Source organism: Natator depressus, chromosome 2, assembly GCF_965152275.1.
Source record: "Natator depressus isolate rNatDep1 chromosome 2, rNatDep2.hap1, whole genome shotgun sequence".
NCBI classification, from domain to species: domain Eukaryota; kingdom Metazoa; phylum Chordata; order Testudines; family Cheloniidae; genus Natator; species Natator depressus.
In genome coordinates this window covers 214,474,377-214,500,485 of record NC_134235.1, presented here as the reverse complement: position 1 = coordinate 214,500,485, position 26,109 = coordinate 214,474,377, and the positions used below count along the sequence as shown (strand labels likewise).

The following is a 26,109-nucleotide window of genomic DNA, read 5'->3' as shown; positions in this document are numbered from 1 at the left end:
ACTAAACATCCCCAGTTCCCTCAGCCTCTCCTCATAACTCATGTGTTCCAGTCCCCCAATCATTTTTGTTGCCCTCCGCTGAACTCTTTCCAATTTTTCCACATCCTTCTTGTTGTGTGAGGCCCAAAACTGGACACAGTACTCCAGAAGAGGCCTCACCAGTGTCGAATAGAGGGGAACGATCATGTCCCTCGATCCGCTGGCAATGCCCCTACTTATACATCCCAAAATTTACAAAGGACCAACTTATATTGTGCTGTACAAACCTACCAAAATGACAGTTTATGCCCCACCACACTTACAGTCTAGAAATCAAGACGAAAGTTGGAGGAGCTGAACAAACAAGGCAAGGTTGGAGCAGTGGGGTTGGGGTAACAAAAATAATAGGGTATGTGCGTTTAAAATAGTTTGGAATTCTGTAGTTAAGCAGCTACAATTGTTGGAGGAATATAATTCTGAAAGTGTTTCCAGGCTTAGGATGTATGGATTTTATAGAGGCTTATTTGTTTTTTTTAAAAAGGAAATTGAGGTACCAAAAGTTACACTTCAAGACACTTTAGCCAAGCCTTAAATTCACAACACAGATGCTCAGAAGCGAGGCTGAAAATGCGGTTTTGCATCCTGTTGTGCTTCACTTTGCAGCTTTTAAGGACAAACTTCCTCCCAGCCCCCCACTGCGACCTTGCACTCCATGTGCTTTATAAAAATATGCTAACGAGTGTGAATATGATGTAACTGGAATATGCTTTACGCAAAAGGTCTCTTGTAAGGTATCATTACAAAGCTTATAATCTACTGAGTGTGTTCATCCTATTTGTCTGAATGTATGATTCTCGTATCTAAAACTAGAAATATGAAGTTAACTCTGAAGTCCTACTGTAATTATGCAAAGTGTGGGCCATTAATGATGGTTTAGAATCTTGATGGCTCCCATTGACCAGACAATTGGTTGTAAATGGCTCTGTTTACTTGCAAGCCTTCCTGTGAGTCAGGCTGGAAAGAATGGAGGCTTGGGGTCCGTCTCACAGGACATCTGACCATGTCACCTGCTATTGGAATCCATCTTAAACCTGGTGCTTTTTCATTTAGAAGGAGGGGTGGGGACCTAGAGAGACAAAAGATTCCCACCTTGTGCCAAAGCTATAAAAGGGGGTGGAACAGAACAAAGGGGGCTGCAGTCATGAGAAAACCCTTTGTTATCACCTGAGCTGGAACTAACAAGAACTGTACCGGGGAAAGGATTGGGCCTGGACTAAGAAAGAAGCTTATTGGAACATCTCTGAAGGTAAGATTTACCTGTATTCAGTTTCTTAAATGTATTAGGCTTAGACTTGCGTGTTTTGTTTTATTTTGCTTGGTAACTTACTTTGTTCTGTCTGTTACTACTTGAAACCACTTAAATCCTACTTTTTATACTTAATAAAATCACTTTTGTTTATTGATTAACCCAAAGTAAGTGATTGATACCTGGGGGAGCAAACAGCTGTGCATTTCTCTCTCTGTCAGTGTTATAGAGGGCAGACAATTTCAGAGTTTACCCTGTATAAGGTTTATACAGAGTAAAACGGACTGATTTTGGGTTTGGATCCCATTGGGAGCTGGGTGTCTGGCTGCTGGAGATAAGCGACTTGCTGAGCAGTTTTTGGTTAAAGTCTGCAGCTTTGGGGGCGTGGACCAGACCTGGGTCTATGCTGCAGCAGGCTAGTGTGTCTGGCCCAACAAGGCAGGGTTCTGGAGTCCAAAGCTGGCAGCGGAAAACAGGCTCAGAGGTAATTCCAGCCCGTCAGCTGACAGTCCCAAGGGGGTCTCTGTGACCGAACCCATCACACCCACCATAACTGAGATCAATAGTATGAGACAAGGATTAAGTGTCAGGTTGCCATGCAGTGATGGGGCACTCAGTCCAAGAAGCAGCGAAAGAGCTCCCTGAAGGAACAGAGCTGTTTCCCGCTTTGATTTTGTCTATATTTCTTATGGGTCTGGTTGTGGTGACATAAAGCCACTGAGATCTCCCAGTCAACTCTCCTACTATTCCAACTCTACAGTACATGGCAGTCTCTCCTTTGGGCACTGGGAAGCTGCCACGCCCCTGGGAAGCTTGGATGTGGTGTTCTTATTTAGTTTTCAAGCAATTAGTTCAAGGCTCCGATTCATGGACTCAGTTGTCTAACTGATCATGAGGCAGGCAAGAAGACTTGGATTAATTAATTGTGGATGCAATTAATTGCTGGTGCAAAATTGCATCTACAGGAAAGGAATGAGATAGAAGTCCCTTTAAAACAAAGGGCCCAAATGTATAATCGACTGAAAAACAAACACTGCACAGTGTGTTTTGCAAACTTACCCAAGTTACAAAGCTAAAGTGAAGGCTGACACTCCTTTAACGTCCTCGAATTTAAAAGGAGCGGGGAGAAGCAGAAGAGACAATGAGTTGCAGAAGAATCTGAGTACAGGGTTCTCTTGCCAACCTACTGCATTACTATTTGTGAGTGGCCTGAGGCAATGAGATGAATTATTAGCTGCTGTTTGAAAGCTGGTCAGATTTCATCGTCAGATGAATGGCGCATACTGCACTCAACAATGACACTAACATTCCAGCTGAAAAAAAGAAGGTCCTTAGTATGTCTTTTTTTTCTTTTTTGTCAAAACCATTTTATTAAAGGAGAGTTAGTGTCACAACAGGCTCAAGAAACACATGCTTATCAAATCAGTTTGATGAAAACTACTCCTAACAGAAAACTTGAATGCTTTCAAGGCGTGTGTAAGCAATAGTGACACCCAACTTCTGCTTTGCATGTACAAATCCTGTTGGCGCAATGAAAAACTCAGGAAGGATGCGCTCTGGGTAATATTTTTGGTCTTGTGTAGTGCAGTTTGTCTAATAATTTAAATCAGAGAGACCATGAATACAGCAGCTTGACAGACCCAAATATAATCCTTCAATAATTTAGCCCCAGCTTGGATTTTTCACTACGGATACTAACAAAACAGATTGAATTTACATCGTAACATAGTAGTGGCAAATACAATCATTATTTGACTCATGCAGCCTCTCCCATTCCACGATCTTTTGATTTGCACAAGAAATATTATAAAAAAATAGGTTTATAATTTATATTTCACTCTCGCATTAGCTCCGCAACACCTCAGGCCATGACAGTGTTTCAGCAGGTATCTTAATATGGCTAGAATTCTGCCCTAATTTTTAACCTCACTTGGTAAATCCACATAGAAAATAAATGCAAACTCTTTATACAAAACAAGATCATATAATTGTACCTATATAAAAGGGGGTTAAATCCCTTTAGTTTTATTGTAATGGCACATACTTTATAGTTTCACAACAGCATACTGATTTTGTTGTAGTCTTCTAAACCCAAAGATAGTGTTAACGAACGGAGGAGTGAGAGTTACGATAGGCCGCAGGCTCATGCATTGAGCAATTCATGTTCTTTATCTGTTTTCCCAACAGCATCAGGATTGGATAACGGGTCAAGGTCAGCAAAAAGACTGAACCAAGCAGTCAGGTCTTTAGGATTCTTTGCAGGTTCTGGAATAGTGAAATATACCATGTCAGAATTCTTGCTGGTTTTAAACATAGTTGATTTAATGCAGAAGATCAAACAAAGTGAATGCCATGAGTATTGTTAAACTGATGAAGAAAATACATCTCCTTCTAGAAATAGTGTAATGAATTACATTTCAACATATTACTTGCAACAAAATTAAATACCCACCCATTTCTGTAGAAATGCATGTAGCACATCAGTCTATATAGGTATTTATATGCCCCCCAATTTTAAATATCTGAGCACTTCCTAATTATTTGAAGATACAAATAATTTCTCCCCCCCCCGCCCTCCCCCTCCCCCATCTCCCTGTTTCCAGCCTCTAGGAGAAATTTCTATGAGGAACACTTTACATTTACTTTGCCCAATCTTTCAGCAAACCCCAACCAAAGCCAATGGGAGGTTTGTCCTGGTAAAGGATGCAGGATTGCACTCTTTGCAATATAATTCACTTGTTGCTACAGGCACCTCAAAGCACACAGATTACTGTAACATGGGGCACGTCACTGAAATAACTTCTTAATCAGCAGGTTCAGTCAGGACTCTATTCTACCATACCAGCCATAATGTCTTTCCTGAACTTCAGCACAAATGAGGCTCAGTTCAGAGTGAGTGCATGTGGATGCAACTCTAAGGCTCACAGATTTCCGAGCAGAAACCCCCGTGTTTCATCTGCTATTTCACTGGAACTTAAATGACTGCTCATTACATTTCACCAGGCTTAGTGCCAGCAAATAAATAAATAAAAAAAAAAATATATATATATATATATATTTCCAACACCAACTATCTAAAGTATAAACAGTGATTAAAGTATTTAATTAGCATGCACATACAATTCCTGAAGGTAAATGTATTATGCAAATCATCTTGGAGTAACGGAAAACACTTATAATGAACATATCACCTTTCGCAGGCATCTTGTTGGTGTTCACATTCAGGCTGTTTGATTTCTGTGCTGGCTGTGGTATAGATGGAGGGCTAACACTGTTAGCTGCCCAGCCTAAAAATCAATAACATAGTTGCATTAGTGTCAATGAACAGTAATTACTTAATGAACTCGTATCATTCTGGGTACTTTGCAGCAGAATACTCATATCAGTTGATGGAGTCATACCCCAGCCTCACCCCTTTACCAGTTACGGTTACTGCTGCTCACATTCTCCCTCATTCCCATAGAGATTAGCAGTTAACTTCTGCAAAGGAGCAATGTCCTTGAGAAGAGCGTATCTGCTGACTAGTCGCACGTTCTGACAGGCTAAGGCAATCGTGTGCTTTCTATCCGCACAGCCAAATGTCCAGTCTGCCTAAAAGAGCACTCTTCCTGCCTCCCTCCTAACAAGACCACCTTCCAGGACATTTAAAAAAAATAATCAGAATTAGTTCCTGTGCACAGAAACTCCAATGCAGACAATCCAGTCAGGCAGGAGGGTGGGTGGGTAGGAGGGAGGATTGTTAACATTTTAATTGTGGTAAATGTGACTACGATTTAGCTAAAATCTGACCCACGCTGTACTTTTTTCTTCTACTGTTGCTTTTGTGTAGTTCCATGGACCATCATTTCATTTTATTGTCTAAAGCAAGTATTTAAAGGGACACTTAACTTGAAGCTATTTTTAAATGATGAATTTTGAAAAATTCCAGGTCCTTTTAAAGCACCTTTAAATAGCATACCCAGAACTTTATTCTTTAGGTTCCTTTTCAAAAAGATTTTATCCGGGTGGTTTTTCTCTTCCTTGGGTTTAAAATTCTTTTCAGCAAGGGAAAAACTAACTACACAAAGTAAACAGCAAAAATGATTACACACAAAGTGCTGCTGTAACATATACACACAGGCACCACAGTCAACAGTGGGAACACAACCCACCAACTTTAGCACCAGAACTCCCTGTCTTTACCACAGAGTGAAAAAAAAACAACCCTCTTTTTCCTGTGAGAGAGCTGTGGATGATGCAATCGTGGGGCTCAGCCAGGAGAGGAAGACAGGATCACAAGCACTAGGGTTATATATTACACTGTTAAACATGCACACAGGAAAACAGGACTTTCCCCCCTAAATTATTTCATTTACAGTTATCTGAGGTGCTACTTGTAGCTATAATGGGTGCACATTATTTCAGTCCTTTCATTTTTATGATAAGAACATAAGACTAGTTGGTTATAGGGTATACGCTACCACAAGTCTAACCATGGTATGTGGTACTATGTCTGTGTATATATGTAGCCAGATCCTTTTCCCAGTAATCCAATCATAATGTCTTTTCTGCATGTGGACTTACTTATCCAACCACCAATTTTAGTGATCAATGGCACCTAATTCTATGACATCTTAAGTACCATATATAATTGTTAGCATTCAGAATATCCTCATTTGTTCTCATCTCCCTTCTTTCTACAAGCCCACACCTTCTTTCTCTTCTCTGTCTCCCATAGTTTCATTCCACTTTCCTCTTCCTCCATCCCTCTATTTACTTTCTTATCTTTTGCCATGCCTGTCAGATACTGGGTTGTGGTGCCATTGGGACCTGTTCCAAAGGCCATTTAAGATAAAGTAACTAGACCCTAGAGTCTTGCTCGCTTCAGTAGACAACTGCTATTACTGTGGTGATCTGTCCTCTTTCTATTTGACTGGTAGGTAAAGCGGTTTCCCTCTGTTTATAATTAATGCCAAGGCCATTTTATTAAAATAGAGAGTCGGCATGTTTTATAGGCCTGGTCTACAGTACCATGGTAAATCGATCTAATTTACGTAACTTCAGTTACGTGAATAACGTAACTGAAATCGACGTAGTTAGATCCACTTACCATGGTGGCTACACTGCGCTGTGTCGATGGGAGAGCATCTCCTGTCAACTTCCCTTATGCTTCTCGGGGAGGTGTAGTACACAAATCGATGGGAGCATGCTCTCCCATTGATTTAGCATGTCTTCACCAGACCTGCTAAATTGACACTCGCTGCATCGATTGCAGCAGTATTGATCTGTCGGTAAGTGTAGACATGCCCACAGAATCACAAAAAATTAGAGGTGGCAGGGGCCTTTTATGTCCTTTCCCTGCCAATGTACTGTAGCAGGTTGTCACCAACTCTAGTAAGAAGGGAAAAGAGATGGAAGCCTAGGGCAGAGATGCATTGTCTATATTCATACAGGCAAACTGGACAATTGTGCCCAGACCCCTCACCAGTGGGCCTCTACCTCCTTAAAAGGTGACCCTGCACTATTAAAAGTTTAAACGTACATACCACTAAGTTAGGCTTCTTTTATTATTTATCATTCTATCAGTCAATCTGCTTGGGAAAGGCTCACACTAGATTGCACCAAAGCCCTTGTAAATGTGCCACATCCACCTCCTCATCTTTTTCTTTTAAATCTTGTCACAGTTTCATTAATGGACAACCGGTGCAGCGCTAGAGGTATCTGGTTTGGATGGAGGGTTTTTCAGGTTTGTGTGTGTATTCTAGACTGCAGATGTCTGGTAATTCTAGTAGAAGTTTTTTCTGACACACAATATCATAACTTTACAATATTTGCACACTAGTAGCTGCTTTCCTTCGCTGTCTTCCACAATGAAATCCTGATGACCATGGACTTATTCTTCTGAGGCTTTTGTGCCATGAAGCATTTTTTTAACTTGCTCCCACAATTTGTAATACAGTATTGTTATAAATCCCACGCATGCGCACAATGCTCCCCGTCTAATGAATGGCCAATAGAAATGTAGGAATTTGCTGCCCCTCTAGTTGAGGTGGGTTTAAACTACCCAGCAAGATATAATGTTAGATACAAGCCAGGGAGCAGGGGCACTGCCTGTATCAGCAGTTCTCAAACTTCATTGCACCATGACCCCCTTCCGACAACAAAAATTACTACATGATCCAGGAGGGGGAACTGAAGCCCAGCCACACCCCAGCCTTGCTGCCCCAGGGTTCCTGAAGCCCAAGGGTTTCTGCCTTGGGCAGGAGGCATGTAACCTTAGTTCCCCTTCCCAGGGCCAAAGCCAAAGCCCTGGGTGGTGAGGTTTGGGCTTTAGCTTCGGCCTCAGGCACTGGCAAGCCTAACACCACCCTGGGTGACCCCATTAAAATGGGGTTGTGACCCACTTTGGGGTCCCGACCCACAGTTTGAGAACCCCTGGCCTATATAAACAAACTGCACTTGGAAAGGGATGAAGGCAACATGAATTGAGTAAACATTTCCAGTGTTTTTCTGGAGTTTCCTGGATAAACATTTCCCCCCCCCTTTGGCATAGTGGTGTTTTATCAGTGTTTATTGGTTAGTACCAGAAATCAGAAGCCCCATTCATATGCCAGTAGTTGGCAATGGATAGGCTGAGTCGGTTAAGCAAACAAGGCCAAATTCTAATTTCACAGAAACGAATGGGAATTTTGCCTGGAAGCTTTCTCCCACTGACTTCTGTGAGACCAGTATTTGGCTCAAAGAATTAACTGATGGGAGATTTACACCGATGAGACTGGCAGACCACAAATCTGAACATATTGTACAACAGTATTTAACTCTCATGTTGTTTTTCCTTTTTGTCCTTGCACTAAGATTTGGGGAGCAGAACGCCCCTGAACGAGATACTGGACTTTGCTCTTGCTTGACTAGAACAGACAGTTCAGCAAGTAAACCAACATAAAAAAAAGTCCTCAATACAAACTGCTGCTTTTTGTGACAAAATGCTGGATCTGAAAAGCACTGCTTTAAGAGATTACCAGCATATCTTTATGAAGTAGTCTCATGTACTGTATTCCCATTACCACTATAGAGCAAGTTAGAGAGAGGAATTTTGCCGAGGGAAAAAAAAAAAGTGCAATTTATAAATCTGAAAGCATTTGTTGGCCTTGAGTCTATTCTGGTTTGGCAGTTCACTGAGAGTGGCTTTATGTCATGACTAGACAAAAAGATTATCAGTGAGACAGTAAGGAAGTCAAGCAGCTTCCTTTTCATCCCTGCAAATGTGGGAAGTTAAAAAAAAAAAAAGTTACCACAATTCAATTTAGAAATGGAACCAGCAAGTTGTACATTTTTCTCCAGCTGAATGATAGGTCTACACAGATAATGTTAATAAGAGTCCTTTAATTATTATGGATAAGTAAATGGGATTGAAAGTATAGGAAGAGGAAAGCTAATGTTCCCTTTAAAAAGGGCAGCTGAACGAGACAGCTACATCTGCAGTGGAATATAAAAACCTAGAGAGCGCTATTGTTTGTTAACCAAGAACTTTTATAAATAAAACTGGCTTGCTTTCTCCTTTAGAAAAAACAACAACTTGTACTTCAGTATTAAGAGGCTCCATTTGAGATCAGGCCCCACTGTGTGAGATACTATCTGTACATATAGGAAGAGAGAATTTCTGGCCCTCAGGGTATCATTGGTACACTGCACTAAAACAAAGGTGGCTGGCCCATGTCAGCTGACTCACGCTCACAAAGCTATAAAATTGCAGCGTAGACATTCATTCCAAGAGGCCGGACACCAGCCCGAGCCTGAATGTCTACACTGCAAATTTATAGCCCCACAGCCCAAGCTGGAGTTAGTTGACATGGGCCAGCCACAGGCATTTTATTGCAGCGTAGACATACCATAAGAGTTTACACTCTAAATCAGTAAAGGTTAAGAACCACTGCTCTAAATAGACAAGATGGACAAAAATTGGGAACTGAAGTAGAGCGAGACTAAGGTCCCAAATCTTGAAAAACTTACATAAGTGCAAGACACCCACTCACCATGTAGAGAGGACTGTAAATCGTTCATGTTTTGGTCTAAGAGCTGTGAGGGAAGAAAGCCTGAGGGTGCTGCCGCTGATGAGGGAGCGCTCTCCATGTCTCCGCCTGAAGAGGCAGTGGAGAGCTCAGTGAGCGGGTCTTCTCCAAAGACAGCTGTCCACTCTCTGCTGAATTCCCCCTCATCCAACGAGGAAGCATTGAGGATCTCATTCAGCAATACCATATCATCCTTATTACCAGACTCAGGCTCCAGGGAGGTTGCAAGATGGTCTTTAAAAGCTGATTTTAAATAAAACGTGGGGAACCAGACAAATTACTAGAGATGAATTAACTTTCAGGGAAACAAATGAAGAACAAAGTGGAATACAGAAAACTTCAATTCAGTTTTAATACACTGAATAATATTCAGATGGAAAACTCGGTATGGATGTCTACGGTTTCCCACTTCCAAACCCAGTTTCTGTGGACAAGTTCGGTTGCAGCTTATGCAGCAAGCTATTCTTTGATAGGTACCTGAAAACAATTACCTCCACTGAGACTTTTTTCCATTTAAAATGCAATACAAGTTCATAATTGCTGGTTACACAACAAACAAAGCACTGTATAGGCCAAGGTTTAATAAACTCTAGAAGGCTGCTTTTCTGCTTGCTGTCTGGGTCCCTGTTATATGTGAACTCTAAAAAGACTCACTTGACCTTAAATTAAATCAGATTGCTGCATGCCACAAATAGAAGGCGGCCTGTGTAAGATTCAAATATATAGCAAATATTTGTTCAGTTGGATTGTTGACCCATCATTGAATGACTGGATCAGCTGGGGGTCTCTATCTGAGAAAACTGCATACTAGACATGTTGAGGGGGGATTTTCAAAGACATTCAGCATTGGCCTAATTCTTCTCCCATTGAAGTCAATGTTAAAACTCCCATTAATTTTAAGAACAGCACTGAGTACTTTTGAAAGTCCCAGTGCTTAACCCTCGTTATCCTCTTGACCTGTTTCCCATTCTATATCAGGGGAACTGTGGTTAAAGAAGCTGCTAGGTTAGTGTTTTTAAAAAGTCTACTCCCCCCCGCCCTCCCAACACAGACATACACAGCACACACAATTCCTGATCATAACTATTAACCCTCTAGTTTACATCCGATATTGTCCCAGTACTCAAACTGAAAGAAACCATCTCTATATTTAATCAACAAATGTTACTTTCATCTTCACCCAGAAACGTTTAGAACTTCAGGTACACTGAGGGAGTATTCTGATAATGAAAACAGTGGTTTCCATCTTCTACTTAGCGTTGGTTATAAGTCTGATACTACCACAGTACTGAAACTGAACACTTTACCTCAATTATGTATACCTCAAGCATGTGAAAGCACAAGAGGCAGCTTCATTTTGCAAAGCTTCAGATGACTAGTTATCTTTCTTTGTCCTCCACTTCTGCTTACATACAACTGTAGAGATTACAGATGCTTTTAATGTTTTTGGCATAAGAGATCATAAGAATGGACAACAGGATCTCTTGAGGGAAAATGGCCGCTACATTTTATTGCAATGTAACTCCCTACTTCAATATGTTCTTTTTTTAATGACCATAATGATTTACAATGAAGTGACCACAGTGGAGAACTTGAGTTTTAAAGGGACATGAGTTAATATCACATAGGAGAATATAAACACCTATATATGAGGAACGAGTAAACCAGCTCCTCTAAAATAAGAACCAGCCTGAATTTTTAGCCAATATTAAGGTAAAATCCAAACATTTTAACATCTTTTTAATTTACATTTTCATATGGCTCTGCATTTCCTAGGTAGGATCAAAAATGGAAAGAGCACAAAAAAGCCTATTCTCCTGGGATTCCTATTCGAAATTACCAGAAGTATCACAAGAAAACCTATTCTCATGAGATTTTCACCCCACTTCCCTCATCTCAGAGGAGTGGCTAAGAACATTAATACCTTCAAAACTTTTCAAAGTTCATCTACCAGTACCATATATTTACAGTGCACTCAGGACAGTGCTCTCTCTAGTATTTCTCAGGCATTTATCACTCTGATATCTAAGCACTCATATTCTTCTAGTGTTTCAGCAGGAAATGTTTTACTTTCATGAAGTTTCAAGACTAGCAGGAGAAGATAACGTGTATTAAGAATGTTTGTTACTAGTGATAATGTGATACCATTACTGCACCTCACCACAGATTAAATTGACCACAACAGGAAGAAGGTTTCAAGTGATACGGCTCAGATCAAAACTATGCTAAGTTTGCAGTTTTCATGTGTGTCACACCTAGTTAGTGAAGAAATTATACATGAAGATTTAAATCTGAAAACTCAATTTCTTCTGACTATTCTAGTGTGGTAGCTGTACTAGGTCACAAGTTATGGATTTTCTTACTTCATACAAATACGAAAGTGTCGGAGGCGGGTTTTACTTTTTGTTTTTCTCCTTTGCTTTCTACCCACCATTTCCTCTCCGCTGCGCATTTTCCCACCATATCCTTTCCTTGCCTGCACACACAGCTCTTAGCCCTGAAAATGTTTAACCACCACATTAAAAAAATTCTTGTGATCACATTCCATTTTTGTCTGTTTGAATACACGTAACATGTATGTGTCCTTTAGAACCATGCTTCATTCTGTAGGGTATTTTTAAAAAAAAAAAAAAAAAAAGGAGAGAGAAGAATAATGTGCAAAATGAGGGCTCAACAACACAGAAGGCGAATTAGGACTTGTGTGTATACACAAAAATTGTGCCACTTTAACTATACCGGTAGAGTTAAAGTGGTAAAATCCCCCCTCGCATGGATGCAGTTGTACAGGTATCAAGGTGTTTATACCAGTAGATATTATTCTCATAAAATTAGAGGAATAAGGTATACCACCATAAGCACCTTTATACCAGCATAACCACCACCATGCTAAGGATTGTACAGATCTAACTCTTTCAGAAATTGTTACATTGGTTCAAAACCTGTACATAGACCAGGCCTTACCTGTGACTCCAGTAGGAATGTTCGATGTGGAAGTGGTGGAAAAAGGAAAGAGAGAAAAAGGCCACTACCAGGCACAAGAGGGACACAATATTAAGCCACAAAACAAAAACTCATCACGTTTAAGCGATTATACATGGAGATTCTGGGGCTCTCTATTACACATGTGACTGAGGAATCATCACTATGTCTGCATCTCCATGGCCCTGGATAATATTTCCATCAGCACTTCAGAAACAAAGTTGTGCAAATAACTATTTTTTCCAGTTTTCTGACAATTCCAAAAATTACTTTTGGATTGACCTGAAAATGAATTTTTTTGAATTTTCCCACAAACCCAAAAAATAATAAACTTCATTTAGACCCAAAATGCAACATTTTGTTCAACTTGAAATGAATGGTTTTGTTTTGATTTTGAGCTTCTTAAAATTTTTGAAGCATAAAACAGAACTTTCAAAATGACTTTTCATTTTGAATCAAAAAAATCTTCATTTCACAAATGTCAATTTTTTTTTTTTTTACAAAAACAATTCAGCAAATTCAAAACAAATTTGCAACATATTTTGTTAACATTTTTTGGCAAAAACTAAGGTTTGGTTGAAAAACGTTTTTTCCCCCAGACAGTTCCGCTGTCTTAACTAAAGTGAAGCTATCTGTATCTACTCCTTCCCATCTGGAATTCTATACTTCATAGGCTCTTCCTCAGATAGCCTAAAATATATTCACCAATCTATCTGACTCAGCTACATAGTGTTTTTGAGTCACAAAAGTCTGTGTGGTCTTCTGAGATAAGTAAATTAGGAGCAAATGAAACCATTGCATGAAGTGTTATTGCATTTTCATAAGATAGTACGGTACATAAAGGGTGTCATTGTGATTAGTTGGGACCTTCTTAAACGGAAGCGGGGGTAGGAGAAAAAGGCTAAAACAGCACAGTTGGGAAAGAACAGTGAACACTGCTCATTCCTTAGTGCTGACACTAGTCTAACCAGCAGAGGATACAAGTAGAGGGTATATATTATAGATTGTTCTCCCGTGTATAAATGAGAACAGCATATCTGTTTTAATTAACAAGGAGGGTCAGAGAACTCAAGAGTTCTTTTCAGTTTTTAAAGGTGCTCAAATCAGTTGTTTCTGGTACTGATATCTGCCATATTTCCAAAACAAATTATAGCAGCTGTAGAGTCAGTACCAACTATAATGACCAGGTGGGCATAAAAAGCAAAGAAGAATAAAAGACAGGACTATTAAACATTATGGGAAGGATGGGAATGACACTGTAACGTGCATAACATTAGCCCCACTGAAATAAATATGAATTACGTCCTTTGCCAGAAAGACAATTATATTTTTTGGCAAATAAATTGAAGTACTGTAAATCCTATTGTACTCAATAGGGTTTACTTTTTATTTCAATATCAGATTTAGTGCCCACAAATTATGTATGCAGAGTTGAAGTTCTTTAACACTATTTAAGTACTGTAAGTGGATGATCTCATTTAGAAAAAAGATAAGATTAAAAATACTTTTGGTGTTTTGCTTTTGGAAAACTGATAAAATAGATATGCATGAATTTCACATACCACTTTCTTCAGGTTTCAGGTCTAATAAATCATCTATGGCACCTAGTGGTTAAAAAGCAAAGCACAAAAAGTTATTAGTCATTCATTGACTCCTTATGTAATCAATAGTTATAAATTGTAAAGTAAAGCAGTTTCAGTCTAGGTTACCTGAATTATCTTTATGGTCAAAGCTTTCTCCTAAGGTAGAAAGAATGTCCTTCCTATCTTCAGCTGTAACCAAACACATGAAGCAAGTCAAACCAAGTTCAGCGGTAGGTATATACTTTCCATCACCTGACCAGTATGGTGGTGATGATTTTGAATGCCCATAGAGATACAGAGAGGCTACGAAAATAGAAATGACAATAATAATGGGAGATTTCAACTATCCCCACATTAACTGGGTACATGTCACCTCAAGATGAGATGCAGAGATAAAATTTCTAGACACCATTAATGACTGATCCTTGGAACAGCTAGTTCTAGAACCCAAGAGGGGAGAAACAATTCTTGATTTTACCCTAAGTGGAGCACAGGATCTGGTCCAAGAGATTAATGTAGCTGAACCACTTGGTAATAGTGACCATAATGTAATTAAATTTAACACCCTAAGAGAGGGGGAAATACTAAAGAAGAACTAGCATTTAACTTCAAAAAGGGGAATTTCACAAAAATGAGGAAGCAACAAACGGAAATTAAAAGGAACAGTCAGAAGAGTGAAATGCCTGCAAGCTGCATGAAAGCTATGTAAAAACACCATAATAGAGGTTCAAACTAAATACTGTATATATCCCCTCCCCGCCCCCAAGAAAAAACAGTCAGAGGACCAAAAAAATGCCACCATGGCTAAATAGCAGTCTAAAAGAGGCTGTTAGAAGCCAAAAGACATCCTTTAAAAATTGCAAGTCAAATCCTACTGAGGAAAATAGAAAAGAGCATAAACTCTAGCAAGTCAAGTGTAAAAGTATAATTAGGAAGGCCAAAAACGAATTTAAAGAGCAACTATCAAAAGACACAAAAACTAAAAGCAAAACAATTTTTGAAGTACATCAGAAGCAGGAAGCCTTCCAAACAATCAGTGGGGCCACTGGATGATCAAGGTGCTAAAGGAGCACTCAGGGAAGACAAGGTTCTTGGGGAGAAGCTAAATGAATTCTTGGCATTGATCTTCACTGCAGAGGATGTGAGGGAGATTCCCACACCTGAGCCATTCTTTTTACCTGAAAAATCTGAGGAACTGTCCCAGATTGAGGTGTCAATAGAGGAGGTTTTGGAACAAATTGATAAAATAAACAGTAAAAAGTCACCAGGAGCGTATGAACATGGGCCAGGGGCTGCTCTCAGGCCTGCCGGCCCTCTGCCCAGGGCAGGTGTAGGATCTGGGGCTCTCCAAAGCAGCTCAGGCTCCCTGGGTGGCCCAGCTCCAGCTTCTGGCCTGGCAAGGGGGTGTGGCCTTGGGGGAAAGAGGAGGAGCAGTTACTCCTTAAACACCTGTCCGCAAGGTGTGAAAAAGAAAAAATATTATGGGGGACTTCAATGTGGAGATACTGCTGGCTGCATGGGACCTCCAGCATGTAAAACAGTTTAGAAAATTTGTATGATTTTTGTAACACAAAAGGTATTGCACCCAGCATGAGGTAACGTTCTTTTGGATCTCATAATGAAGGATAAAGATTAATCAGTCACTGTACTGGAAGTTGGTGATTGCCTAAGAAAATTTATTGGAGGAAAAATTTAAACAGAAAAAATCTGAATGAAAATGGGAGTGCTTAAGGAAGAGCTAATAGATGGCCAAAAAGCCACAATTAAACAATGACAACTTTGGCTAAAAGCCCATCTGGGACCAGTGGCAAAGTGAAAGCAGCAATTAGAGATTTTAAAAAGCAATATGACAACTGGAATAAAGGGACTTAGATAGCACTCGTTATAAATGAGAACTTATGAAAATTGATAGCAGAAGCTAGAGACATCACAGAAAAAATCCATGCCTGGCAGGACTAAGGACAATAAAAAGGAGGCTAAGTAGATCAGGAATAAAAATGCTAGCAATGGGAATAGCCAGACGAGGATGGTAAAACTGGTAATAATGAAGCAGAAAAGGCAAAAGTGTTCAATAAATATTTCTGTTTGCTATGTGGAAAGAAGCAGGATTGCGTACTTGTGTCATATGAAGATGACGAAGTACTTTCTGGTCCATCAGAAACTTAGGCCCAGATCCTCAAAGATATTCAGGTGCCTAACTCCCTCTGACACCAATGGTGACTTGATTTCAATGGGAGTTAGGTGCCTGAATACCTCTGAAGATCTGGGCCTGAGTAAACTACATCTACCAGGGATAAACATTTTAAAATCACCAGGCCCAGGTCTTCTCATCCAAAGAGTTGGATGAGAAGATCTCTGGCCCACTGATATTAAATTTTAATACATCTTGCAATACCAGGGAAATTCCAAAGGAATGGAAGTTTGCTAATGTGCCAATATTAAAAAAAAAGGAAGAAGGATCGCATGGGCTGGTTTCTGGTTAGCTGGTCGTCAACTCCAGACAAAATAATGGAAAAGCTGATATGGAATTTAATTGATAAAGAATTAAAAGGACAGAAATATAATTATCGGGGGTAGCCGTGTTAGTCTGTATCCACAAAAACAACAAGGAGTCCGGTGACACCTTAAAGACTAGCAGATTTATTTGGGCATAAGCTTTCGTGGGTAAAAAACCCAGACTCCTTGTTGTTTTTGAGAAATATAATTAAAATGTCAGTCAACACGGTTTTATGGCAAATAGTTCTTCTTGAACAAAGCTGATTTAATTCTTTGATGAGATTACAAGTTTGATTGATAAAGGGAACTGCATGGGGGTAATATACTTTGACTTTTCTAAGGTGTTTAGATTTAGTACCGCACAACATTCTGATTAAACGAGCACCATACAATACCAATAAAGCTCAGGTTAAACGGATTAAAAAATGGCTAACTGACAGATCTCAAAAAAGCAGTTGCCAGCGGGGAATCGTCACTGAATGGGAGGCGTTTCTATTGGGACTCCACAGGATCAATACTATACTAGAACCTAGTCAACGTTTTCATCAATGATTTGGAAGTAACTATAATATAACTGTTGATAAAATCTGTAAATGACAAAAATATGCAGAAAGGTATGAGGACAGAGCAGTGATGCTGAGTTACCTGGATCACCTTTTACTTGGGCCTATTGAAACAAAATGCATTTTAATACAGCCAAATGGAAGATTATACAGGTAGGAACAAGGAATGCAGGCCATACCTATAGAATGGGGACTGTATCCTGGGAAAGCCGTGACTCGGAAAAGGATTTAGGGTCATAACGGACAAGCAACTCAACATGAGCTGCAAGTGCCAGGCTGAGGCAAAAAGGGCTAATGTAATCCTTGGCATTGGTAAGACTAATACTGGAATACTGTGCATAGTTCTGGTTTCCACATTTTTAAAAGGATGTTGAAAAATTGGAGAGAGTGCAGAAAAGAGCCAGCAAATTCAAGGGGTGAAGAAAATATCTTATATTGAGAGACTTAGACTTCAGTCTGTTTAGTTTGTCAAACAGAAGATTGAAATCAAGTCACTTTTCAGTGTACCAGGAAAGTGAATCAGTACCCTCAAAAGGAAAAAATGCTGGATATTAAAAGGGCTCTTTAGTTTAGTGGAAAACTATATAACAAGAATCTATGTCTGGAAGCTGAATCCAGAGAAATTCAAATTAGAGATAAGGCACAAAATTTTAACAGTGAGCGTGATAAACCACTGCAGCCAACTAGCAAGGAAAGTAATGGATTCTCCATCTCTTCAGATCAAGACTGGATGTCTAAAACACGTCTTCCAGAAAGGCAGACACAAGTTATTGGGCTCAAAACAGGAGCAACTGGATGAAATTTAATAACCTGTGACACGCAGGAGTTCAAACTAGATGATGTAATGGTCCCTTCTGGGCTTAATTCTATGAATCTCTATGAAATAGCTTGAGAAAAGTAATACATACATTACATAGATCAACACAACTGAGAAAGATTAAGATATAAAATAATACCTGAATAGGTTGGTTCCTTGCTGCGGTTTTCCTCATCTAATGAAATCAACCTTAAATTGGAGAGTGAAAAAAATTAAGAGCACACTTCTATGTTTTAGTGTCATATCTTGTAAAAGGTAGAAACTTTGGATACCTTTCCTTTTTCAGTTGTACCACAATAACATTACATCAGTAGCAATAAAACAGTAATTTACATGAATCCCTTTACTTCCCAAGTAAAGTTGTTGCCTTCTAATATTTTGTCTGCAAAATCTATTAAAGATTAAAGTGGGTTGAAGAGAAAAACTGTCAAGTGGCTTAAGTCCCATTTTTATCTACCTAAAAATCTGTAATGGACGATATACAACCGGATTCTGTGCATCCATATTTTGTTTTGCCCACTTATCACTAAGGAGCTATAACCATCCCCCACGAAAACATTTTGCATTCTGCCCTTTGGGTCTATGGCAGCAATTAAATAGTATGGGCCAGATTCACTCCTAGTGCAAGTCCACTGACTCGTCAAGTTACATCCATGTCAGTGTTAGCACAGATTTGGAAAGAATGAATCAACAGTGCTGATGGTCTGAACAGACAACATAAGGTCTGCTCTTCACACAATTTTTATTATAACCATTTTGATTAGTGGTATATTTTACCAAATGGATGCAGTTATCTATATAGCTATCTATATATGCCTAATATAACTGCATCCACAGTAGTGGGGGTTGCACTGCTTTAACTATACTGGTATAGTAAAAGCAGTACAATTTGTGTGTGTAGACAAGCCCTAAGATTATTTAAAAACAAAACAAAAAACCCCAGCCATGCTAATTTAACTTGTGTTCACAACATAAGTAAAATTCAACAGCTGTCAAATGCAGAAAGGCCAAGGGATTGTCTTATTGACTTAAACCAATGATCTCATAGTTGAATACCAGAAGAATAAATGACCTGATGAGAGTAATGTAAGTTCATTAAGCAAGCTAGTGAGTTCAATTCCAACCCTGCAAAGTCAGATATTTAAAATATATTTTAAAAGGCTTTAGTGATTTGATGGGGATTTATACTTATTTTTTCTAAAGCCTTAGAAATAGTTATTAATATTTTTGTTTTAAGGAAGAAAATGACAGAGGGAAATTCTTCTTTCTTCTCTGTTACAGAGGGTTGGGAAAAGCCATGACACAAGCAAGTGTGCCTATTACATGACAGCTAATGTATTTTCTGGGAAGATCTACAATACTATGTCTAGTATCAAAGCAGACCTCTTGCATGAACCACGATTCAAGCACTCAGGATAGGTGTACTGTTTTGCTTTTGTTTTTAAACTGTAGCAGGAATTCAGGCAATACGGGGACTGGGGAAGCTTCAGAGAATAATCATAGAAGTATGACTGGAAGGGACCTCGAGAGGTCATCAAGTCCAGTCCCCTGCACTCAAGACAGGACAACGTACTAACTAGCTCATTCCTAATACTCTTTTCCTTATTCTAGAAGTTCCTTCTTCAGTTTAAGGAGAATTTTTTTTCCGTGATTCTTTACTAGTGTCTCATTACAAGCAATGGATTCACAATAGTGCTGTGAAAACAGACATCTGCACAAGGTCACTTGGCTGTGTCCTTTCTAACCTGTTTAACACCCAAATAGGACTCACTTAAAACCTGTTAGCTAGTGGATAATGTCTTCAGATTCTTCTATTGGTTTACAAATGCAACAGTCTTTCCAAAAGATTTCTAAAAACCAGCCAAACAAAACCCAGTAACTAGCAATCAAATCGTTCTTAATTTTTTGACATCCGATCCTTATGTAGGTACTTTATTTGGATGGTCAAAACAACAGGTGGCACCAGGATTACATCACTGTATGCCCTCGCAACTGAATCCTGATGTGTCCATAGGAGAGGGATCACATCTCATCCTCCGGTTCTCCCATTCTTTGATCAGCCGCTCCGAAGATTAACATACATCCAATTCATATATCCCTCTCACCTCAGAGCCACAGGTAACTCAAGCAACAACAGAATCAGCTCACTTAGATGTTCTCTTTACAAAGTACCTGCTGCTGTACTGGCTTAATAGCCAATGCTGTATACATCATAAAAACTAATCAGTGCTTAAAGCAAGCAAGAATTCAGCTCCTGTTCCCAGGTGCAAGGAAGACGGCATGAAAGGGACAAAGGATGGAGTGCAATATTATCATTTCTCTTGAATTAAGTTGTTCACTGTTTCTCTTTATTTTTCAGTTTTCTGCATTTCCCCCCTTTATTAAATAGAAAGAGTAAACCAGAAAGCAGTTAATTCAACGGCATAATTGTACTTGTTTTACATTGCTCACTTTTAGTTTACGACAAAATTTTTGTGCTTGGCTCCTTGGCTGGAGTTCTCCAATATACACTAAAGTATTACAGGAATTCCTCCACTTTGATCTCTATTTGTCCAAATCTCTAGTGTTCAAATAAAGTGAGCCTGTATTTACAGTTATAAGCGTGACAGGCTCCGCACAATAACCTTTAAAAAACAGACAAACCCAAAGATAAATTGGAAAGCACAGCATGGATGAAAAAAATACATTGTTCTGAGATGTGACTTACTGACTCTCCTGATCCTCCACTGATTTGGTGCTTGCAGTCTGCAAATCCTCCTCCTTTTCAGCTCTCTCAGTTAATTTATTCACAGGATCTTGTAAGCTCTAGATCATGATCAACACATAAATGAAAAAGAAAAGGGTAGACAGTCAGGGAAATGATATTATTTCACGTAATATTAAACTGGCCCAGCTGAGTCCACATAAGACAGGAAAATACTTTCATACTATTGGAGCCTAGTCAGAATCAGAGAGAGAAAATTTCTGCAGGTAAAAAAATGTTAGAGATTATTCACTAAAGCAGAGCTACAGTACATACAACCTGAAAAGAAGCAACCACTCTTCCAACTGAAAGGAAGCAATACACTTCCTTTATTGACCATTCATTTCTGAAGGAGGCCTCTTGGCTGTTGCTAAACTCATATTCTGTTTCCAACACGTATTTAAGAAAAATCTGTTCCAGTCGCAGCCCACACACTGACACACTGGGTTTTTGTGTGTGTGTGAAGATGAGCTAGAATAAAAAAATAAAATGAACCCATTCGTTTTTCTTCACACTGCTTCTTCATCCCCTCTCTCTGGCACAGCTATTTACAGTACCCTGACAACTTAGCTCATGTGCAAAGACTATAAGAGGCCACACCTGTGTCCTCAGTGATAAACTCTTGTACTATATGACCTCCAGTTACTGTACTTCATCAAAACCTATTTGGTGTTTATTTTACAATTGAAGCAGATTTTGTGAGGCTGCTAAAGTGGAAATTTTGTGAGTTGAAAGCACTGTCATGCACTGAAAAATAAATATCTTAAGTAACAGCATCTGGGAGTTTCATGTTTATCATCTCGGTCCCAAATTTGGGCATGCAGACAAAAATACACAAATCAGTGACAAGAATTACATACGTGATCATTAAACATACTGGGATGTTCTGATGTGGGTCTGCCTCACTCTCTCTTGTGGAAGCTACTCCACATATATAAATAATTTAATCATTAAATATGCATTGGGCCAGAGAGAGTAACTCCATACCCAAGTGGTTCAGGCATTCACCTGAGAGGAGAGAAACCTATGCTCAAACCCCTTTTCCTCATCAAGCAAGAGGGTCTCCTGCATCTCAGGTGAGTGCTCCAGTCATTGGCCACAAGGGAAATTTCTTTCTTGCCCCATCCTAAGGCCATTTTGTGTGGAGACAGGTGTGTGCCATCACCATTCTTGCAAGAAACAGCTTAGGCACTTCCCTTCCAGGAGAGGGTTCCCAGCTGTGGATCCCAAGCAGAGATAGGCAGCTCCCCCCAGCCAGGACTTAGGTGCCTAACTCCCTAAAAACCAGTGGGGTTTAGGATACATCCCTCTCCTTGTTATCTGCTATCAGCTAGTTTAGGTGGCTCCTCACACAGTGTGCTGCCTTTTGTGGACCCCATTTTTAGGCATCTCTCTAACCCAGGGGTGGGCAAACTTGTTGGCCTGAGGGCTGCATCAGGTTTCGGAAATTGTATGGAGGGCTGGTTAGGGGAGGCTGTGCCTCCCCAAACAGCCAGGCATGGCCCGGCCCCTGCTGCCTACCTGATGCCTCCAACTTCTTGCCCCTGATGCCTCCCCCAGGACTCCTGCCCCAATCCACCCCCCCACCCCGCTCCCTGTCCCCTGACTGCCCCGGAACACCCACCCGACTGCCCGCTGCCGCCCCATCCAACCCCTCCTTTCCTTCCTGACTGCCTCCCAAGGACCCCTGCCCCCATTCAACCATCAACCCCCCCCATTCCTCACACTCTGACTGCCCCTACCCCTATCCACACCCCCCTGCCCTCTATCCAATCGCCTCCCCCCGGCTCCCTGGAGTGCCGGTGGCTGGTGGCACGGCTGCACCAGGACAGGCAGCCGCTCCACCCAGCTGGCAACAGTCCTAAAAGTCAGAGATTGCAATGCTGAGCATTGCAATACCTAAGTCCCTTTGTAGATTTGGGCCCAGATCGTAAACTTGGACCTGTGAGAGTGCATCTTTGTGCCTGTGCAGAACTGCACTGAATTCAACAGAGCTCTGTGCAGATGTAAGTGGGTCTTGCAGGATCAGGATTTATATTTGTATCTTGCGCTGTGCCAAACACATTATGTGAATGTAACAAAAAAAACAAATGGAGCAGCTATCATGATTTGGAATAACCACAAAAGATCTGTTGGGTAAGTAAATGCCACTTTTAGTGTCCCTTTTCTGACAACTGCACTTTAAAGTGTTCATTTTACTGTAAGCCTTGCTGATATTCAGGATAATTTATTTATTTTTTGCTAAGAGAGAACACACTTTGTGAGAAGCACACTGAGTAGAGAACCGCTATAACTTGTGTCCAGAGTCTTAATAAAATGCTAGCATACATCACCGGAATAGTAGAACCAGGGAAAGCTCTTGCTCCAAGTTCCCCACAGGATCACAAAGGAAAGTTAGAGTCACCAGCTGATCTGCCATGTGGAAAACATTCCCAATTATCTAGTTTAGTTTGTTTTTACTGCTCCCCTGCTGATCTGAACAGATTATTCACTAGCGGGGGTGTTTCTAGCTCCTGTTTATATAATTTTGGTCCATGTTTATATGAAGGCAGCCAGTTGTACTTATTTTACCTTTGGTGTTTTAGGAACCAAGTTAATGTGCTTGCCATAAAGCTACATCTTGCAAGGTTTTTGTTTTCTTTATCCCAAGTTTATTTTTCTGTAAAGTAGCTTAAGTGAATTTAGAGCTGGATTAAAAGCATTGGAGACTCGAGATGTTTAAAGAATAGAAAAAACACATGCAGCAGAAGTGCAAGCTTCTCATGCTGTGTTGCAAATGGAACCTCGTGGGACTACTCCCTCTTCCAGTTCAGTCTGGGACCCCTTTGCTTATATTGCCAAAAAGGGCATTAATCAGCACCATTTACGAGGGGCTTTGTGGATTTTGGAAATGGAGACTTGTCCACTGGCACCTAGAATGAAATCACTCTTGTATTTCATAGATACCATACAACAGATGGTAATGACTGGGTTGCATTCAACCCACTGACCAAAGACCAGCTCTTGCACCACTGAAGTCTGAGGGAGTTTTTCCATTGACTTAAATAGGCAGAGGACTAGGTTCCAAGAGACTAAAGGCTTTGGTGAGATACATCTCAGAGGCACAGCACAGAACGCGACGGGGAGAGGGCAAAGGTGGCTGTACATCACCTTTGCGTCCTACTGATCCTCCGCTCCTCCAAAGGCTGAAGAGGCCCCTGACAGGCCCTGAGGACTTGTCTAAGTTACAGCAGCCTCCTCAGTTTGCCGCATGGGCCACAGCACTGTCGGGAACCTCTGCAGTGCAGTGTGCTATGGCCCTGTCCCTGACATGCCCTTCTTTCTCTCAGGCCCACCCTCCTCCATATGCACTGTGCCAGGGCTTTTGTGGGGTCTTCAGGAGGCAGCCTTACATTTGTCTTCTGCAGTGCTCTCAGAAGATAAATCCTCTGCCAGCCAGACATGGGGCTTTTAGGGCCCCTTTCCCTGACCGTCTCTCTCTTGCCCTCCATATTCCAATACCATTTCCCTGAACCATTCAGTCCTTCATTTTAACTTTTATTGGAATGTAATAAATAAAACTTGCACTATGATTTTTTTAACTGTTTTGATTTCCAAAAAGTTTGCGGTTACCATAGCATGGTAACTGCAATACCAGATTAGCACCGATGCTCCCTTTAATGATTCAAAGGTGGAAAGAAAAATCCTCAGTATTCCCTGGGAAAATTATATACATAAAAGTTCTTTTAAACAGGTGTTTTCCTCTTAGAAGCTCTAATACTAAGCTAATATTTTCCATCGTTGCTCAGACTGTTTCAGGAAATACATTTTCATGGTACCAGGATCGGCACACAATGGGAAACGCCAAACAGAAATGGTGCTCACAAGTGTCTGCAAAAAGTAACAGAATAATAATAATGGAAGTTACTATTTCCTGTATTGGGAAAATAAATATAGCACTGAAAGTCCACAATTAAAAGGGAAATTATGCTGCATGACAATTTTTTTAAAAATGGTAGCCATATTTTAATGCAATATCCAAGTTTAATTACATTTGTGTTTAGGAAATATTGTCTTGAACTCTGCTAGCAAATACCTCAGTATTTTCCCCTTTCTCTCTCCTCACTAAAAGCACTTATTTTTTTATGAAAGAGACAAAAGGGCTAGAGAATTTAGCAAATATTTTAATACAAAAATAAATTTAGTTAAGAAACAATGGTTAACAGTCTGGTATACTGAATGTAAATTCACAGTTTGTGATTGCAATTGTGAACAAGTATAGAAACAATAGTGATTGGCATTCTGTGTGTTGTGTTGTTTCTTACCTTACAGATAGTATAATGAGCACTGAAGTCACTGGAGCTGCGCACACTAAACCAAAGTTATTTGGTTCAGAATAAGCAATTTGCATAGGATAATATGCTTTGACTAGATGAATGTGCAGTGCTCCTGCTGGGAGTGGTATGCCTGTATCTGAAACTCGAGTCTCAGAGTATTAACAGAATCTTCTTGCTTGCCTCATTTATACCCCTCCAGTGTAAAATCAGGAATATATTTTGTGTAACCCTGTAACACACTACATTCCTTAGAACTTGATTCACACAGAAATTGCACCAATTTAATTTAAATGTTAAAATAAAAAGTTAAATTTGTACAGTTTTTGTGTGTGGACTCTTTTATGCCAGTTTAATACTGGTTACATAGGTTTAACAATCCCTAGGGTAAAGAACTAATGTTTGTAGCCTTAACCCAATGTGTAGGAAGTGACTCTTACTCAGGTGTTGCTTCTAACCCAGCTCCTGACCACATACAAAATCATCTCAGCTGAGTTTGGTGGTGCTTACTGTTCACATCTGCTGGCTTGTTTGGGGTTGTAGGCTAAGCCCTGAGCTGGTAAGTGCCCACTTTGCAGTGAGTACATAGGCTAAACCACTCTAGTGCTGATAGTCCTTCAGTGCCTTCCCACAATTCCTCTCACGTGTCCAGAAGGACAGACAAGTTGTCTCTCAATTCACCAGGAAAGAATCATAGACCAGATCATCTTACTACAGCACAAAAAACCACAGGATCTACCCCCACATACCCTAGGTACACACACTAGTTAGCACAGCACCAGTGATGAGACAGTAACGCGAGTCTGGCTTTGCAGTGTGGCTGCTCACACCTGACCTAGATAAACCCCGATGCTCAGATGCCAATCATTTCCTATAATTCCACAATGAAGACCCAGCCAATGAGACAATTATGGGACATCTGTTGCTAGACCATGAAAGGAGCTTTTGTCCCACTGTGGTTTCCTTCTTTTCCCCCCAAGATATTAAAAAACAAAAATTGAATGGCTTTATGTTAGCAGCTGAATGAGAATTAGCCATATATCCACCCACCCTTATTTCTTTTCCCCACTCAGTGTGAGGGACAGCTGTCAAACTGGCAGCGGGCCAGGGAAAGTATATGGATACCCTCCCAGTCCTACTGTCCAAAATAAAGATCTTCTCACTAGGAAATTGTTATACACTTTTCAACACCAGTGTTATAAAAGGTGTAAGCTTTACCAAAGCCAGGGTACAGGCATTTTTACCTCTGTGTTCGCTAACTCAACACGGTTTCAATGGCAAA

At 40.2% G+C, this 26,109-nt stretch overlaps 1 protein-coding gene across 2 annotated transcripts in view; it reads right to left on the bottom strand.

Moving 5' to 3' along the window:
* Positions 1 to 2,631: 2,631 nt before the first annotated feature.
* ICA1 (islet cell autoantigen 1) overlaps positions 2,632 to 26,109 on the bottom strand; it is an 87,993-nt gene continuing 64,515 nt past the window's right edge. For both annotated transcript variants that reach the window (XM_074945854.1, XM_074945855.1), the window contains exons 9-15: positions 20,479 to 20,576; positions 17,911 to 17,960; positions 14,022 to 14,084; positions 13,875 to 13,916; positions 9,298 to 9,576; positions 4,477 to 4,572; positions 2,632 to 3,550 (exon numbers count right to left, since the gene is read on the bottom strand). In XM_074945854.1, coding sequence (XP_074801955.1) covers positions 3,429 to 3,550; positions 4,477 to 4,572; positions 9,298 to 9,576; positions 13,875 to 13,916; positions 14,022 to 14,084; positions 17,911 to 17,960; positions 20,479 to 20,576 — 750 coding nt within the window. In that variant the 3' untranslated portion in view covers positions 2,632 to 3,428. The remainder of the gene's footprint in view (positions 3,551 to 4,476; positions 4,573 to 9,297; positions 9,577 to 13,874; positions 13,917 to 14,021; positions 14,085 to 17,910; positions 17,961 to 20,478; positions 20,577 to 26,109) is intronic.